This window comes from Chaetura pelagica, unplaced genomic scaffold, assembly GCF_000747805.2.
Source record: "Chaetura pelagica isolate M959 unplaced genomic scaffold, ChaPel_1.0 scaffold343, whole genome shotgun sequence".
NCBI lineage: Eukaryota > Metazoa > Chordata > Aves > Apodiformes > Apodidae > Chaetura > Chaetura pelagica.
The window spans coordinates 2679351-2699565 of NW_009952873.1; the positions used below are offsets into that span (position 1 = coordinate 2679351).

Below are 20215 nucleotides of genomic sequence, written 5' to 3' on the forward strand. Positions count from 1 at the left end.
GAGCAGCAGAAATGTATTGTGCAAATAGTATTACTGCTTCCTCTCTGGTGAGCATAAATGCAGCCTATCTCTACTGTGCATGGTGCTCTGCAGCCTTCTGCACCCCAGTCAGCAGAAGATTGTGGAATAAAAAGCAGTGAGGTTTTAGCAAATGAAACTGCACACCAGCTCCAATACAATAAATTCAATATGCTGTTATATATTAGATCACGTTCTCCCTGCTTTTAACCAGTGTGGCAGCAGAAGGCTGCTAGACTGTTTTTGACAATGTTTTGTTCGGACACCACTTTGCAGTTCAGAGAGAATTTTGGTGCTTCTGATCCCCATTGACACTGCATTTGTGATATCTTGGTATTGTTTTGATGTTACAATGAAAATGTCATCAAATCGTGTATGTTGCTATAGCACTATATTTCAGAATAGTTTATGGAAGATACCCAAAAAACACCCTTCTTAGATAATGAACATTCTTTGGCACCTCACAAACCTTGCCTGGTATGTGCACCTTATCTGTGGTGTGCAATAGTACTGTATCACTCCAGGATTCCACCATCCCACTCCTGCTTTTCGACTTACCCAGTTACCACTTTATGACAATTTCCAAACTTGTCCCTCAGTTTTGAGTAGCTTGTGTTTTGGAAATGGGAACCCAGATACCTGCAGTTTCAGTTGAACCACTGGAAATCCTTCTATAAAGGAATGCAAAACAAAGCAACAAAAAAGAGACAAAAGCATAGAAAGATGGCAGAAACAGGAGGCAAGACATGGAGTGGAAGCAATCAAGTGGGACAAAGAGGGGCAGGGACAGAGACAGCAATATCTCAGTTTCCATCCTCCAGGAATTAATAAAAAAATTCTGAACGTTTTGACAAGTTCTTTTCATGCTTGTCAGAGGTTCATCTTCTCTAAATTGCTATTAGCTCATTAGCTGGTTAAGTCAGCCAAGTCAGTGTGCCAAGCTCCTATCCCTAGAGGCATCATCGCTCCAATTAGTCAACAAACCACTTGGTGTCTCTGAAAAAAAAATTATCAGGCTCTCATTGTCCTAAAATGGGTACTTAGAGACTGGAAGACCTCAGATCTTCAAATACCTTTATCCTATGTATTTCTCAATTTTCCCAGTTGTGAAATGGAGGCAGTTTCTCTTTTGCCCATGTGGTGTGAATTATATTTTCATTCATTCATTACTGTCTGTAAAATCTGTTGCAACCCTTGGATGAAGGAGACTGTACTTATTTAAGCTAGTAGCATTGCTGCTTTGAAGACTTGTCTGATCTATGGAAATCAGTAGATTCAGTAGCCTGAGCCAAATTCTCAACAAATGTTGACTCTTTCTCTGCTCCTTGTAACAAGGCAATTCCAGCACTGCTCCCGAGACATAAAGAGTTCATCAGTCCACTAATCCCCAAATTTCTCTAAGTCCAGGATTAATTAAAAATATGCTCAGCAAAGCTCATCGATTTCTGTGACAGGGGCTCTGTAGACCCAAAGCAAAAGAGATCAAAAGAAGACTAAACATTCACAAGGTCATGTTCCCAAATGGCCTTCAGAAGCATATCCACTTAGGAAGAGAAACTTCCACCATAAATATCACCCGCCCAGATGAGAATAGGCCAGAAAAATAATGCTTGGGTGTCTTCTCAGAGAGAGGAAAATACCTGTACTTAACCCCCCTACAACCTAACCTATGAAAAACCTGAAACTGCACTATAGGAACAAAAAAATACTACGTTCCAGTACAATCTCAATGGTATTTCTCAACTGATGAGCCCTGGGGACAAGCCTGAATTCTGTTTTTCCCAAGAGAGCTATTGAGCTTCTTTTTTAAATGATGACATATGGAGGCATTTCTTTAAATCCAAAACAGCTAACAGATTTCTTTCATAGATCTGATTTAGCTGCCTGTCAAAGACATTTTGAAAGGCTATTCTCTCATGAATACAGACGGACTGTCCCCTGGTGTCTTTCTGTCCAAAACAAATAGCTGCCTCCCTGATGAGACAAATACAGCAGGATCTTGTGGCCATGAACATCTATTAGAGCCTCACAAATGCTAAAGCTAGGGCTAGAAGATACCTTAGAAGGCCATTTAGTACTTCTGCCCTGCAGGAGGATTTCACCTCTAGAGATTGAAAGTCTGTAACTTTTGAGGCAGTGTACTCTGGCACAGCCCTGTCCCCAGTACTGGCATCCTAAGAGAAGGTTTCCTTAAAGTCCTTCCTAAACCTTCTTTGTGCCAGTGTAAAGCCATTATTTCCTGCCACATCAGAAGTGGATGCAGGCAATTGGGTTATTCACCGCCTCTCTGCAGCAGTCTGCAGCCTTGTCTTCCTTTCGTTACACTGAGCAGCCTCGTGACAATCTGCCCTCTCAGGTCATTCTTCTAAGGTTCAAAATATCCTTGTTGCTCTCCTCTGGTCCTTCTCCAGTCTGTCCATTTATTCCTTCATTCACAGAATTTCAGCAGAACTTTCACCCCTGCTGTGTATAGCAGAAGGACTTTCTTGCATGTTGTGGTTTGTACGTTTGTTTACACATCCCAGCATGTTTGCTTTTTTGTTGTTGTTGTTGTTTTGCAATAGCATGACATTGAGTCATATTTAGTCTGTGATTGACTACAAACCCCGGAGTCTTTTCCGCAGATCTAAAGCACTAAGGTGGTGAGACTAATTTATCCCTGCTAATCTCATCCTTTCAGTCAGCTCTAGAAGACTTGTGGAACAATTTAGCCCTACTAGTTTCACATCTGGCACGTTATACAATAGATTTCACTGTAATTTCCTTTTTTCTGTGTAATAGCCCAACTAAACATAATATAGTACAGTAAATCTAGTGGCATCAGTTCCTGGTAATTGAACTTTTCATGAAGGAAATGGCTGCAGAAAGGAAGCTAATGAAAATTAAAGAATTTCTCTTAATTATTTTATTTTATGGCCTTTGCCATAGGCCAGTGGATTCATAGTCCTCCTTCGTTACTGTATTTCATGTCCTTGTGAGCATGAATTTGAAATAAAGCGGAGTGAAGCAGCACTGGGAGAGTGAAACAGAGGACACACAAGTGACAGACGTGACTTGAAGATAGGCTGTGTAAAGTAGCTTGTGGAATCACCCTGGAGTCCTTGTGAGATGCTGTCTTACTAATGGTTTTGTACGTATTCATGGATCCTTTAAGGAGGGAGTAGTTATGAGAAAAAAAATAAGGAAAATTTCATTTTAATCTGATAAACTAAATCAGAAGTTTTCAGCAAAACATAAGAGTTTGCAAAAATTTAATCACAAGGTTCTTTTCCATCCTTAAAATGTTTGATGAAAAAAGTTTTAGGTTACTGTGTTTGTTCTTGGAAAGTCTTTCAAGGGTTCAGAATAAACTGTGGACTGAACAATGCTTATTACCTGTGAAACGTGTTAACTTTCCATCTATGTGTTACTAGTGGTACCAAAGATAGTCAAAACTGAATGATAGAATAATATTGGAATTATTTTGCACCACTTCTACATTTGTTCCTTTTTAACACCCTTTTTACTGTTCTGCAAATAATAGCAGTTTATTCCATTTAATTAGAGTTTTTAATCAGTTCCACCATTGAGCTCAAACATTAGCACAATGCTGCCTTAGCACAGTTTGTAGACAATTAAAAGGAAAAATAAAATCCCCCAAGTCTATGCAATTTGATTTAATGTTACAGTAGGAGACTACTTCTGGTATTACTGGGCCAAATATTACTGTGCTTACTCAGTTTTTACTCAGTTCTTGATCGTGAAGAGTTCCAGAAGCTTGTGGAAATTATATCCAAATAAGGACTTAATTTAAAAACTGTTCCATGAGAGATTTTAAGTGTTAGCAAAATGCATGTTTTACACTTTTTTCTTTTTTTTTAGTGAGTCTTAGCTAATGATACAATGTATTTTAAATGCTATTTCTGCAGTGCTCTTCATTTAAGGGATTACTTTTTGCAATAGTAAATATGCAGTTTGTTGATGTTTCTGAATTTAATGTGGTAGTCTTCAGTTAAACGCAGTAATCATTCCATGTTTGACTGAGAGATAACAATATGTTCAGAGATTATTTGTCTTAAAATGGTGTCCAGGATTTCATCCAGCTCCTGCCACTTCTGCATTGGCAGCAATGAGCCCCATTTTACTATGCGTGACCTAAAATGTACAGAAAGCAGAGTGGGGGAATGGAGGGGTAAAAAGCCAGAAGATGTCATGGGATGACACTGTGCAGTCTGTGAGGCTGTGAGGTGTATTCACTGAGCACAAGAAAACACTTATACCCCACTGACATTCAAAACCAGGCATAGGCTGTCTTCTTCCTGTGACATCAGCTGGGACTTGGCCAGCAGCAAGGCAAAAATGATGGGGTTACTGGATTACTGATCAGTCAGAACAGCTAGTCAGGATGAAAAACTTGGAAGACATCCAGTACAGCAGCATATAGCATTAATAGTAATTTTGGGGCAGATAAGTATGAATTCTGCTTGCTTAAAGCCTCAGGATGATTGAAGAGGGAGGGAGCCTTGGGAACAGTGTAAGTGAAAACACCAAGTGGGTAACATCCTATTTTCATCAAGTGAACACAAAATCTTGGAAATCCAAGTCCATTTGGCAAAATTCTTGCCAGCCCTGAGCAGTTGTCTGGCTGACGTAGAGGAAATCTGGTTGTGTTCTGAGAGATCACTTCATTGGCAGTGACCTCCCGAGCAATGAGCGTCATAAGGATTTGACTGTAACTGATGTAAGAGAATTCTGGTTGTGGGTGTGATTTAGCTTATTTATTTTTTCAGATAGGCCAGTGCCGATCCTGAGTCAAACCATGACAACCAGCTGAAACCTCATTTTTAATTTAGACAGAGATCCTGCAGGCTGCAAGGCCTGCAGGAGATAAAGCCAACCCTGAAGCCAGGAATGTAGGAAGAGTATGACCGTTTTGCAAACTAGCCAGAAGCTAATCAAGCTGAGTTTAATTAAAGACCTTTATAGAGTATGAATAATATTCCTGACCTTTCACTGCCCAGGGTCTATTGTTTTTCTTAGGTTTTATTTTAAGTATGTCTACATGAGAATAAATATTGTCTTCAGGGTTTACCATGGTAAGAGAAAACACAGGTACATTGGCTGTGTCTCCTCTGCCATGAAAATTACCAGCTCACTATAGCTCTTTACGGTCTTTTCACTTGCAAACTGTGGCATGGGTGCAATGTTAATTCCTTGTTAATGCCTGGACTTCATTAGAGATTCTTCTTCATGTGTTAACCCATTTCAGAGCTATTTCTCATCTTTCCATTTTTCCTCCTGCTGATTTGTCAGTCAGACTGGTCGAAATCTGGACATTTTCTGGGAAATTCCAGTATTTCAAAACTTGGTTTTGTTGAATATTAGAATGAGAAGTTGAAGTATTCCACATGATACTCTCCTCTCTACTGTCCCTAAAGGAAAGTTCTCAGAGCATTTCAGTGTAGAAATAACAGAGCATTATGTTTAAACATTATTTATTGAACAAAAATGTTTAAACATTCCCAGGTCCGTGTGTTTGGCTTGCTTGAAGCAAATCCAAATATTTTATGACACGGCCTTGCATTACTTTGCACCCACCCAAGTGCTGCTGCGGGCTTTGTGAGGGTGATCCAGTGTCCTGCAGGCTGAGGTTACACCAACATGAGACCTAGCCCCAGTGTAACTAGATGGAGAGTGGTGGTGCTTGGCAAGTTTACTAGTTTGCTTCTTTATCCTTGCAATCCACCCACATATCTGGATTAAACACATGCTTGTCTTATAAGAAATGAAAATACATGCCCTGGACTGATGGGGGGATGCAGGGTGGGATGGATGGACAGCAAGAATCCAAGTTCCATTTTTCAGCTTCTTGTACCTGGATGTATTCCAACATCAGCAGCCACTACAGTGAGGGTCAGCAGAGTGGCTGGTGGGAGTCAGCTAAAGGACTGAAAAATTGGCAAGGAATATAAGTTGTTTGGAGGTTTCTGGTTAGCCTAAAACAAGTAAAACCTGCTAAAAACTAAAGCAGTCATTTCACTTCTCCTTACCCAGAAGAAATCTTACTACTGTGCAGAGCGGCAGCCTTGTAAGCTTTATCAGTTTAAAATGAAATCCATTTCTATTCTCTGGGTATTGCACAGGTCACAGTCATGTTTTTAATTACCAATTAGACTTCCATTAAGGAAATAAAATGAGTTTTATGTGCTGGTTGTCAAAGGTTCTTACAGCTGCCTCATTTCATGTGCCCTGTCCATTCAAGCAGCAAACAAACAAACAAACAGAAATTTACTCAGGGGTAGTATACCAAACCTGAAAACCTTTGCCCCACAAAAGGAAAGATACAGGCAGAGATGGAGGAGCTGCAAGGACATTTCATTTTTCATCCCCTTCAGTTGTGTTTTTCCTGTCTGCCATGAGCAGTGTGAACAGAATGTTAAATATGCCCTTAAGTTACCCATGGAAAGAAAAGGTCACACACACGTGCACACTCCATCTCTCTCTCTCTTTCTCTTTCTTTCTCTCATGAATACTGCATATTGTGTGTTTTGTTTGTATGAATGTGTACGGAGGCACCCTAACCCTAAAACATTGAACCATTGGACCAATTTATTTGCTTAGAATTTTCAAGAGAGAGAGGTTATAAATAGTCATAAATTCAATTTATTAATAAAGTGTTCCCTGTCAGGCATCACTGCACTGCGCAAACAATTACAAAAGAATTGTAGTAGATTAAAAACATAAATTAGAGCATCATAAAATGGAATAAAATGCATTTGACAGAAATGTTTTAAAAGTGGGATTTGATGAACTCTTCTGGGTGGTCAGTCAAAGAAAAGTCTGTGCTCAGTGGTTTATTTAAACAAAGACTCAAGGCCATATTTCTGCAGGGGGTTTCTTGTGGTGCTGTAGTTCTTAGCTCAGTAGTTGAGAGTATTTCACAAAGGGTCTAAATTGTGCTGGATGTGGCTATGGTTTCTTGAGGAGCGCATGTTTGCTGATATCTGGTCCCATGCTTGCTGCCCAAATACTTTATTTGGCTGTTCTCATCTTTCCCTTGCTAGCCCAGTCCTCTTCTAAAAACATGCCCTATGTCAAGGGCTTGCACGAGAAACACAATGCTAGTCATGCTGTCAGCTCAGTACGTGGTGGTGCCCCCTTCAAATTGGGGTTCCCACTGCATGACAATTCAGGGAAGGTTTCTAATTCTTTCATGTTACCTGTGAAATTATAAAGAGAATGAAGAGAAAAGGGGAATTCAGCCTGTAGACAATTACTGACTCACCTGATAGGAGGATAATACTTTCCATGGTAGTATGTTAGTAGCAAAGGTCTCCCTGATACAGACTGTATTTTAGTATAACCTGGCATATACTAGAATTACTTAAAATCTTGTAGGATCAGATAATTTTTTAAAAAATATTTTCTGAGAGAAAAGGTGCTTCATTAAATTAAGGTTATGGAATGCAGCTCCTCCAGACTCATTATCCACAAGGGGATTGTAAAAACCCCTGGCAGACAAGAAGTCTCATTATGGGCATATTTCCAAAGGAACACACCATCCATATGTTGAGCTATGGTGGAAATTCAGTCCTTCATTTTGGGGACAAATTTTTTGTGATCTCTTTGATGAACACGAACATGAATGTTCCTCAGTGTGACTGTCTGTATGAGAACATCTCAGCTTACAAGGCAGTTGGGTTACTTTTAATTCTGAGCACTTAAAAAATTGTCAGCTCCTGAAATCAGGTAATTGTCTTGAAAGTAATTAATCTCATGGAGGCAGAGTTACTTCTTTTCAGCAGTCAAATGGTTGGGTTTCACCTTTGCTAAGTTTTTTTTCCCACCACTAAGATGTTTAGGGATTCATTGAAAAATAATGCACTGAAAGCACTGATTGTGTAATAATGATCAAATTAAAACGATATAATGAGAACTCCAAACCTGTGACTTTAGAAACCAGCCCAGAAATGGTGCAAAACAATAAAGTAATTAGAATAGTTATTGCTGAGGTCATTGTAGCTTGTTTCCAAAAGCAAGTGTGCTTTTGTGTCCTGCTGTAAAGATGACACTTTAGAAATTATCTTAATAATTAAATATTTAAGTAGATAGTTTTTTTAGAATCGCTGCTGAAGTGGAATAGATATTTACTGTTCTGACTAGCAATAATATGCTCAGTATTTAACACTAAGGCTAGGTTATGCTACATTTATTTTTTAATATTAATAAGTAAAAAATATTAATGAAATGGAGCACTGAAATGTTTTATGGCTGATAGACATGTTTTTCTCATTGCGTAAATGATTGAGTTCAAACATTTGGCCATAGCGAGTAGTCAATTTCTAACATTTTAGTCATTTTGGGAGCTATATGAGACACTACATGCCTTGCGAGGAGCTATTAGATGTAGCTGTCATACTGGTGCTGTTCTGATTTAAATGGCTGCTTCTGGTACCCTGTCCTTAATCAGCGGTTGGTAGATGGACAATTGATGGTGGGTTTTCAAATGGCTCTGTTAACCTTGAAAGAAGACACTGAACTGCCTCACTGCCTCTGAAACTGCATAAAGAAAAATAGTGAAAGCTTTCTTCTAGAGGTGAATTTAACTCCTAGGCATGGTAACAACACAATACCTAGCCAGCTTTTAATTTGTATCCAGAGATCTGAAATGAGGCTCTCACAGTCATAAACCTTATGCTGCCTTCTCTAATGTTGCTCCCTCCTAGAAGGGTAATTAATCTCTTACTGGTCTGATCAGAATACGAAGTGACAGTTCATTTCAATTTAATCAGGAGGAGTGGACAAAACCAAAAGAAACTAGGATATGGCATTCTTTGCCTCTTCAGAGCTGTTCAGGTTGGAATGTTTGTAAATGCCTTGTTTGGATGGCTTCAGTTCTTGGTCACACTAAAGAAAAACTGAGCCAATGAAGAACATATTATCTGGATTTAATTCATTTATAGACAGGTTCCTATTATTTTATTTCAGAAAAAACAAAAAAGTAATCTGACCAACAACACCCAAAACATTTCTGTTGCTGCTAGCCAGAGACTGTAAAGAAAGATCTTATACAGGTTAGACATTATCTAATCGGCACCAGAGTCCAAATTTTACGTCCAAATGGATACATAATCTTTTATATTAATCCAAAAAAGCACATGTTTGACAATCTCTTCTGTGGAGAATGAGGTATCCTAGTGGGAAATATTGATGTGCACTGGAAAGCGAATAGAGAGTTTGTTAGATTATTCTTAGGACAAGAGGTTTACTGAGAATGATAAAATATGCATATAGAGTTGAAAGGGACTTCTGTGGGTTTTCTAGTCCAAATTCTGACTCAGAATAGGACTCTCTTCAAAATTAAGTCAAATTCAGTATCTTCTCTATTATAAAAGTTTCAAAATAATACTAATATTGTGGTCCAAACGATATTGTCATGTCAATCCCTTCTTGAAACATAGGATTCCCAAAGGGTGAAATGATGGTAAATCAGAACAGTAATGGCATTCACCATCTGTATTTTGGGTTGACTGAATAAGGAACATATGGCTTACTAAAAGGTAAAGTGTGTTCATACAAGGTATGCAGCACAGGGGATTGACCCCTTTGTGCCTTGGCTTTGTATTACAGTTGGACTCTGACACAGAATTTAATTCCACTGAACCCATAAATAAATTCAACTTGATCCTTGCCAAAGTGCTGTGAGAAAAATAAGAAGCTTAGACTAGATTCCGCAAGAGAGTTAGGCATGAAGTATTTGTTGATTTACCAAGGAACCCTTGAATATCAGGCATGTATAGGAGGCATGTGTATCAGGGCTGCAGTAATTCAGAACTATTCATGTTCTCTCCTTTATTAATTTCAGTGGAAGTTCTTTAAATGAATCCTGGGCATGTCATGAATTAGCATAAAGTACCAAAGGTTGGCTTGCACTGCATTCCCGTTTTATAATTACTCATTTCAGATTAGTGAGAATTCTGTCTTTGTCTGGTTTATTTTTCCAGTATTGGACACCTTTAAATTAGCTGCACAGGAGAGTATCTCCCATTTACAGGTGTTAGTTTAAAAATTGTTATTTCTGCAGTGCTTGGTGTGAATTCAACTCTGCTCATTGTAAAGCCTGATGTTACATAGATACTGCCTTTGGTTGGAGTGAATAGAAGGCAAAGCTGAGCATATTTGGAAGTGTAATTTTTCAGAAGCTCTTCCGACTTCTGTTTATCAACTCAATGGGTAATGTTTACTAGAATGCTAGTTGCTCACTTCCTTCTTTGAACTTATTTTATCCTTGTTAAGTAAAATCTGATAGTGTTCTTTTGCTCAATTTTGGGGACTGTTCTTTTTGGGGAACAGGTAGAAGAGGAGACACTGTTTTAGGACCAGCAGTAAAAGCAAATGGAGTATTCAGCGGTATTGCTATCTTATCCTTCCTTCCTCTTTACCAAACAAATGGATATGGTCAGTTTTTTCTGCAGTGGCAGTAATTCTAAGGAGAAAGTGAGAAAAAAATTCAAACATGTTCTCTCCTTTAAGTTTCATTGGAGTGTTCATTGCATACTATTTTCATGCATATGAAGCTGAAAATATCCCTTGAATAACTGAGTACATTCATAAGTAACTCAATGTCAACAAACTTTTCTTAACATCTGCTTATTGAATTGATCCCTTAAATGCACACATGTGGCTCTTACCAAAGGTCAAAGTTATTAACACTGACAAGTCAGCATATTCACACAGTGAGGATATCAGTATCTCAGATGGGATGATAACTTCTAATCAAAAACATGGAACCGGTTTTCATAAAGTCTTTGGACCATCTTTCCCAGCATTGCAGTTTAGTCTCCTTCCTGCCTATAAGAAAATATTGTTTTCCCTGCTAGGAAAAGGTCTGAAAGCTGCCACTCTTGACTTGAATCTTTCATAGCCTATTTATGCAATTGATGGCAAAACAGCCTGTAAGACAGAGGCCCTTAAAATGTTGCTGTTTTCCTTGGACTACAGAGTATTTGGGTTACTGAAGAAATGAATCCTCTTATTCCCTAGTGCTTCCTTAAACATAATAATGCAGACACTCACATAACTTAGTCCAACAGGCAGTTTCATTAATGTTCTAGCTGTGTGGGGCTTACTGTACACTACTTCAAATGTAGGAAATTTAGTTTCTGAAACATGGTTTGCAACAGGCTGAACAGTGTACAAGCAGAAGGAGACAGCAAAGTTTGAGAAAACCTGTAGTGACTGAATTTTAGATTGCAAACTCTTGAAGCTGGGGTGTATGAGATGTGAGGACCCAGTTGTGATTTGAGTCTTGAGTTACTCTCGTGAATGAAATGTTATAACCTAGTAGTGCTGCTGGGTAGATGGGGTTTGGAGAGCTAGGATCAAAATGCAGTGAATCACTGAGGACCATTTGTCAGAAACAGCACTGATCTACTCAGTCCACTCCTGACAGGGGAAAAGCCTTATGACTACAGTAATTTGCTTGGATTTCCTGTTTTCAGATTTGTTTTATGAATCCAGGATGTCTTTTTATACAGTTTTAAAATTATAAACAAAACCAAACCCATGGTGTCTTCAGAAGGCACATGGGATTAGAGGAGGTGTCATACTTAATAAAGGAATCCTCTTTTGGAAATACATCTTAGATCATTAACAGCAAGTTTGTTTGTTTCTTAAGAATAGATGATATACAATTTGTTTCTTCGCAACGTTGGTGCTGGCTAATTCACCACAGGGTAGCTGATGCTCAGGTCTTGTGTCTAGGAAAAAACAAAACAAACCTAGAAAAAAGAGTGGTAGAGCCAGGCCCAGAACATCTGTGTATGCTAAAGACACTGGCCAGTTTTCTAAAACTTTTGTCCTTCCTCTTTTTCTACTAATATATTATTGATTTTTTCCTCTGGTTTTCAAAAACCTTTTCATCACTATTACCCAAGCAGGAAGCTTCTGCTTTCTAATTCTGCAACCTGTGATATGCTTCACATGTCTCAGCCACATCAGCATGGTTCCCATTTCTAAGGCACAAATGAAAAAATACTGTTCCCTCTTTCTTCCAGCTTCAAAATAAGTTCCCTCGTTTTTGATGCTGTGGGTTGGATTGGTGTTGCAAGGGGCAATGCTGTTGCTGTCTACTTTCTTTCCCGTGAAGGCAGTGGGCAGCTACCTTCCTCTATCAGCAGGGAGCTCTCTTGAAGATAAATATCATTATCTGTCTAGCTTGGTTTCTTGGCTTCTTTTAAAATGGCATAAAATTGGCTTCTCAGAGAAATGGGGGTTATGGATACTTTGCAGTGCTATGTCCCTTGAGATCTTGCAACACTGGGTCCTGGACTGCCTAACCTGTGAAAAGCAAAGCTCTAAATGAGCATCTAGAAGTGTAGAAGACCATTTAGCAAAGGTGAGAGCTGAGAGCAGCAGGTCCTCCTCTTGCTTCTAACCTGAGGCAGGGGGTGGTTGAGTCATGTCTGTGAGTTCACCAGGCAAGGTGGCATCAGAACTGGGACAGCAACCGAGATTCCTGGGAGCCCAGTTATGCTATATCATTAAGGAGCTATGCTGTCTTCATAAAAGCTCTTGAGTTTTATAGTGTGAGGAAAAGAGGGAACACAAATTCATTAGTAGGCTTTTCAAATTCTTCTTGACTCTTAAGTAGGAGTAACTTCCTGAAATGGTCTTGGAGTATCTGCACTGTTTAATCTCGACAGTATTTTTTATTCAGCTTTAGATCTGGAAATCATTATTTTAAGTGCAGAGGATCATAAATTCTCTCTGCTCTGCTCAACCTTCTGTATCTTATATCCATTTCAGAGGCTTTTATAGAATTTTATTTTTTTATGGATCTTTCCATCTTAAGCAGTGCATTGTAAAGAATTTCTTCATACACCTTGTAGCTGTGTATATATATATGCATATGTTTATGTATATGCAGGTGTGTGTAATATTTTGGCATATTATTACCTCAATAACATGGTTCAACAGACAGCATTGTTACAATAACAAAGCAGGGAGTCTGTAGGCAAAAAGGTATGAGGCTCCTAAACCAAACCAAATGGAACCTGTTAGCTGTTGAAATAGCAGGTACTCTGTGCAGTATTAAATACACACACACACACATATATGTTGTTCCAGAATTTTCTCAAGTATTTGCTTCTTTCTTGGACTCTTGGCTGCATTAGTAGAGGTATTTCAATTAAATGCATGGAGTGGAAAGGCTCTTCTGGCTGGTCAGGCCTGCACAGCACTGTGGCCACAGAAGCACAAAGCCAGACACAGAATTGGCACCAGCATTTGTCCCAGGGCACCCAGAGATGAAGGACAGTATTCGCTATTAAATTACTGGGGATAGGGGCAGCTTTAAGTCTTGCTATTCAATTGCTCTGCCAGTCTGCTACAAATTGGACCTGGAGTTATTAAACAAGACTTAGGATTCCTGAACGTTCTCTCAGTATAAGTTTTGGCTGTGACTGCCAGGAGAGGTTTTTGAGTCTGGTTTTTAGGGCCTACAGCCTTTCTCCATAGGCTCATGTCTCTCTTTGCAGAGTGGGATGCGGAATAAATTGGGTGCAAAAAGGGAGTGAGAGCCATCAATGGATTGGGTTGCAGCAAGATAAATCTTTGTTCCGTCCTACAAGGTGTTTGTTCTTCGCTAGTGAGACCACATCCATCCAGGCATGACACTTCCTACTCCCATCCTCAGTTCAGTGCATGTTCTTCCCTGACAGAGGCCATTTCCATCTTCCTCCAGCCTCCACACAGTCTTTACCTTGTCTTTTCAGAGGCAGGGCATCACCTCCCAGGCAGAGCTACGGGGGGGCTGTCTGCCTCTGGTGCAGGCTGGTGTTTGGCCTCACACCCTGCTGATACGAGACGTGGCAGCACAAAGGTGCAGGGCAATCAGAAAGCCAGTATGTAAAGACTTCCCATAGCACAATTACTTTGTTGTGTGGTGTTTGTTTTCTTTTAAGAAGTCTCATGACAGCTCTTTTCTGTGGCCAAGCCCAAGGCTGGACTCCTGGTGGCTAACACTTGTGTGCCAATACCCATGCTGAATAAAATAATGCACTTACTACTCGTAGAGCTGGAGACATAACAATCACTAATATTGTATGATGTTGTTTTCTTCTCTGAATTGAAGGGGAGGGAAATCCTTAGCATGCTGACCTGTATTTGGCAAATTCTGTGCAGTGGACATGTTCAGAAGTTTTATAAGTGGATGAGATAACTACAGAATAATACTTCTTTTTTTAGGCATTGCCTGTACTAAGCACTGGGCAGTAATACTGCAGGCATTGTCAAAGCATTGTCTGAGTGAAAACTGTAATATTCTAAAGCATAAACATGTGCTTTTTACTGTCAGATGGAATTTCTCTGTCATGTAAAATAAAATCTTAATGTAAACATGCAGACAAACTAGAAATTGCCTTTTTTGATCAACGAGTTCCTAGCGAGTTGTTAATTACCTCAAGCTGAGTGGAAGAGTTTCAAATGGGCAGCTCAGTTAAATGATGAAATTATTTTTTTTGTAATCCTGCACACTTTTTATCACATGAAAGTGCCATACATGCAATCAGCTGGACAGAGGAACAGAACAATTACAGTTTGGAGCTGAAAAGGAAAATAAAGTACTGAACTGTCTGATTGCCTTGCTCAGTACCCTATAAGGTTTTACTAGGAATGTCCAGGATGTTTTAATTTGTATCTATCTCAAATTTTTATTTCTTTAATGTTACCTAGTAATACACTTGTAGTTTAACCTCCTGTATTACTGTTACCTAGTAATACACTTGTAGTTTAACCTTGTGGGCAACTAGTCTCTCTTTGCTGTCATCTAGTTTTCACGTACTTATTTTCCAGCTCGGTTTGCCACACAGCACTTCTGCAGTGATTACCTAATACTGCATTTTCCCTCCTTCTCAGGGAATTTTTTCTGCAACACTACTATTGTTATTTCACACTAGGGCTAAAACCCCAGACATGAGAGACAGTGAGCCTGTCTACTGACTCGAAAAGCCTGCCTGCTTGTCCTGAATCAAACTGTACTGTCACTGGAAGTGGCTTTGTTTGGATATGCTAAATTGCTGCCTGCATTTCATGGGGACATGTACATTTCTGATGGAATGACTAAAAGCCTCTAGCATTAGTCAGTGTGATCTGTAAATTATTTGTCACCAATATTCAGCCTACCTTTTCCTCAGCAACAGAAAAGGATCAGACATGGTTCATTCTGATGTCCGACAATACTTGGCAAGATGTTTTGTAGAGTTCTAAGTGCTAGAACGTGCCTGTTGACCTTCTCCCTCACTCCTTCACACAGGCCTGTGCAGTGGTCAGTCCCTGCCAAGGCAAAGGCAGCAAATTTCATAACCTAATCAAAATGTACTGCCCCTGTCTTGTCAGACTTGGCTTCAGATGATGCAGGCAAGGGGAGAAAAGCCATACATGTTAGATGTACCTAAGTGGCAAGCCAGTGAGTTGGAGGCTGCATGGGTAGACTGTGACAGAAGAAAATGTCCTTATCTGTGGTTTGTCACTCATGCTAACCATTGTCTCTCTTGTTCTCTTCCCCAGGAACGAGTGGAATATCTCTTTCTCATAATTTTTACAGTGGAAGCATTTTTAAAAGTAATAGCATACGGACTTCTCTTTCACCCCAACGCTTACCTCCGCAATGGCTGGAATTTACTAGATTTTATAATTGTGGTAGTAGGGTGAGTACCAACATTTTGTCTCTGAACAAACGGCACACACAGGGACTCTGGGAAACTCTGGGAGCATGAGGGTGGGTGAATGCTTGGTACCTTACTTACGGTTGATGTTAGAGGTTGCTGTCCATTATGTTGCTCCTACCACTACCATTTGTCCCTCTTGTGTTAGCCCCCTTATAGACTCCATGTGTTCATTTACCAAGTATTACTGTGTAATCTAAAAATAGAGCTGACTCACTGGTTTTCTGTGGGTATAACCTGATTCATGCTTGATTTATTCAGTGTGTAGCAGTGATTTACCTTAAGGTAAATACTGAGAAGTGTCAGTCAGTTGATCCACATTTTCTGTCTGATATCCCGTGCTACTTAGTATTTTTTGAGACTTTTAATGGTTTGTAAGACATGGAAATTAAGCTGCACTTTGAGAACAATGATAAAAAAGGAAGCAGTGCAAAAGTATTGGACAAAGTCACATGCCTGTATATGCTTAGCTGGAAGAAAGTACCTTTGAAAATCTGTATAAATATTGAAATAATAATATCTAGGTGAGATCCTTTATTTAAAGGTAGAGTTGGATGACAAATTCTGCTATCTTGTGGACTATTACTGATTTTTCTCATTCTCAAAGATGGATGAAGATTTTAAATCCCAGGTTTTCATAACAAAGAAAAGTAAGTTCTTCAGTTGAATTGCACCCTTCTCTAGTGGCTTCAACATTTTTTATTTTGACCCTTTTAATGTTTTAACCTGTTTAAAGACTAATTTTACTATTGAAGATCAAATCACCACTTTGAGTTGCAACCTTTCTAATCTTGTTATTCCTCTCTGTATTTTTCAAGCTTGGCATTTAATTTATTAAAATAAAAGTAAAACAAATACCTTCTGCTTTTTCTACCTGAGGGTAAGAGATATGCAGGGGTTTGCATTGTGGCTGTTGAAGGGAAGAAGTGAAGGATAAAGTGTCCCTGAAGACAAAGAGAAGTGTTTCTTCACCTGAGTAATTTGTCTTGTCCTTCCACCACTCCATTGTTAAAGAGTTTCATTGCTCACAAAAACTTGCAGTCTTTTCAACTCTTTAGCAGGGAAACCCTGCATCAGCTCCTCAGGAAATCATCAAAAGGGACACACTCACTTATCAACTCCCTCATTATTTCCACCCCAAAACAAAATCCATCTAGCTTCTTGCCTGTTTTTGTGGTGGCCCTAAAAAATTACATCAGCGTTCTGCTGTGCTACCTAATCCCTCCCACTTTCCATAATCATGGAGAAAAGTGGGTGGAAGGAGAATTCCCAGTAGAGGGGGTGGATGACAGGCTGGAACCTATTCTGAGTCCCAGAACCTCTCTGCCTCCATGTGGGCATCACGCATCTCCTTACAGCAGTGCCCAGTTGTCTTTCTGTGTCATTCCTGCCCACAGCCAGAGGGCAGGGATGCCCACAACAAATTACCAATTAGAAATTGGCAAACCCCCGACCCCTTCTTGGCGTTGGTGTCCAATTCCATAACTAGTTCTGCCTTTGAATGCCCTCAGATATTTGACCTGCTTTGAAGTTGCTGCTTAAGTCTAAGAAAGATTGGAGAACAAAAGTCCTGTGAGTGTGATTATTCCCTCTTCATTTTTATGAAAAAAAAAAAAAAAAGACTTTTTAAAGAGAGGACACATTACCTCTTCTTCTTCCATTGGAATGAGAAAAAGCAGCACTCCAAAAATCAAAGAACAGTGTTATATCTAGTATAAGTACAGTGCTTTTACATTTTCCTACTAGGGCAAGATGATATTCAGATTGAAATTAATTCCCTTGCCATAGGCAGAAGCTGCAACTTTTGGCTCTTCTATCTGTTCTTGCCTCCAGCAGCTCTCAGTCATTAGATGGGGAACAAAAAATGTAACTGGGGAGGGATTACAGGAGTATAATAAACATAGCCAAGACCCCAAGGTTTCTGTTAAATAGTAACGATCTCAAGCAACAGATTCCACTTCAAGGCCAGATGGGTTCCTTTGATGTTTATCTGTTTAAACTCACTTGTGCAGTACCACAGCCTAAGCTGGTGCACTGCGTTTTCTCTCCACAGCCCCTCTACAAAATCTACTTTGTGATACCATCTGTTCCCATTCTGCCCTGTCTTCTTTTCCTAGGGGTTGTCTGAAAACCCTCAATGATGTTATGCTTAAATTTGAGAGTATTTGAATATTTTTGTAAGGGAGGAAGTCCCATGGAAAAGGTTTAAAATTAATTTTAAAGAGAAAGAGAGAGGAGGAAGAAAGCAAGTGCTGGTCACATTTCCTTGTAGTGCCTTTTTCTGCCTATTGATGGAGCTGCTGGAGAAAGTTGAGCAAGTTGGATACAGGTGAAGAATTGGGAAGAGGGTTTTGTTTGGTATATGGGGCAAAGGATGGTGTGAGACTCATATTGGAAGCACCAAGTCCCAAAACAACTGTGTTAGTTGCCATTCATGCTTGTTCTGCCTTAGGAATCATCTTCATTTTCAATGATGACTGTCCTACCTACAAAAAAATAGACCAGGTAGGAAGTGTTTCTTCAAGTATTGTTGCAAGATAAAGGAGAGGGGAAAAAAAGACAAGTTTTATATCCTTTGTTTGTTTCTAAATCTACCTAGTATTCACTGCTTACCAATATGTCTTGAAGAGATAATGCAGCACAACTGGCTTTCTTTATGTTGAAATATAGAAACTGACAGAAAAAGAGGTAAATAAACATGTAGGAACAAGCATGAATAAGAGGGAAATCTCAGATTTATTTATTTATTTATTTTTATTTTTTTAAGTGCTTGTATGCTTTCCTCTGCCTTCTGAAGATAGGCTGATTCCCTGATATCCAGAAGGATCTTAGAGTCAGTGGTTCTAACAAGGCCACAAGAATATGCAGCAGCAGCAGCAGAGGGAAACACTGAACAGAATTGCTAGATTTTCTGGAGAAAGGATGTTCTTCAGATCTGTAAGCTTGTAACAACTTATCACTTTTGCACTGTGGGAGATCTGCTTATTCATCAGCTAAGTCTTTTAAAGCTTGATTCTAGCTTATCTTTAAATAGCCTATGACCCTGCTATAGCAGCCACCATTAAATGCTGCTTTGAAGAAAAATGTCTGTATGTGGGTATCAATCAGGCTCTTTGGATAAGAACTGTATTAGTTAAGAGTAAAGATCACACTCCCAAGCTGCCTAGTGAGGCACAACCCACAAACACTAGCAATTAGGCAGATTGTTTCCTGCTTCTTTCAGTTTTACCGTTTCTCTTTTAGAAAAAGTTAAAGCTTTCAGATACGAGTGATATCCTTTAATATTAGGCTATTGAAGGAAATTTTTCTTGAGAGAAGACTAACTTGACAATGTTGTGCTAGAAGAATATCTGCCTTTCCTGGCAATGCTGTGTCTGCCAAGCACAGTCATTCTCCAAGGACCCATAACTTGTGCCAGGAAAAAAAAAGGTGGTGTAATTTGAAAGGCAGTCTTACTTGCAGTGAAGGTATTTGGAAAGGAACTGAAATGCAGAGAAGACTAGGAAATGTGGTCAAAGTATGCATCTTTCTGAAGACCTGAGGGGAGTTTCTAAAGGGCAGACCCAAACACTTTCACACTCACAAATCACAGATTAACTGTAAAATGAGATGAAAAAGATCATTGTACTTTACTATTTCTTTATGAGTATCTTTCAGCTGTGTTTTTAAGTTGATTTTTTGCCTTAGAGATACAAAGCCCTCTGTTTTCTCTTTATATTCAGGAGGCCCTTGACAAGTTCTTTTTTAATGCTATAAAAATCAGTGTGCCCTCCCCATAGAGGGAGAGATGAAGAGCTGTAGAGCAGGTTACAGCCTTAGGATGCTGTTGGGGTTATCTAGCAAAGTGAAAAACTTTTTGATATTTCAGATGTCAAAAGAGAAACAGAAAAATAGAAGAAAGAAAAACTGTCAGGCTAGCTTCATACCTCACAAGTAAATATATTTTTTAAAGTGGACTGGGTTCATACAGGTATGTGTGTGCTAGATATTTTTTTTCTGCTTTATAGTTCCTCTGTGTCTAATTAATTTAGTTTAGCTGTAGTTGCGTCAAAAGTGAAATTCAAAAATCAAGATGATGTTAATTGTGCTACATCAGTGGAAAGTATAATACTGAAATAAAAAAGGAGCAGGAATTTAGGCTGGCAGAAAGTAGTTAGCTGGAAGCAAATAGGATTGATTTCTGTATTCTTTTTTTTAAAAGATTGTGAGATTTAAAGTGTCCAGAAAGTTTCTCTGTCAGCACAGTGCTCTCTCACACCATGCTTGGAGTATGCATTTCAGTCAACTCACCTACTGAGGAGAGAACCACACCTTACTCCACCATACCTACTGTAAGCTTTTCCCAGAGGTTTTCATCAAAGAGCAGATTTTTCCCATGTAAATATCATGTAGAAGGACTATGGCTTCCTGTTTAATATTATTTAACATCTATCCATCTCTTTTAGGATTGGTAAAATAATTAGACAAAAAATTATAAAGAGTCTATAGAGCTC

The 20215-nt window shown here is 39.1% G+C and overlaps 1 protein-coding gene across 1 annotated transcript in view; it reads left to right on the plus strand.

Annotated features, from left to right (window-relative positions):
- CACNA1C (calcium channel, voltage-dependent, L type, alpha 1C subunit) overlaps positions 1-20215 on the plus strand; it is a 414681-nt gene that overhangs the window by 195362 nt on the left and 199104 nt on the right. Inside the window, exon 3 of the mRNA XM_009995208.1 lies at positions 15565-15704. Coding sequence (XP_009993510.1) covers positions 15565-15704 — 140 coding nt within the window. The remainder of the gene's footprint in view (positions 1-15564; positions 15705-20215) is intronic.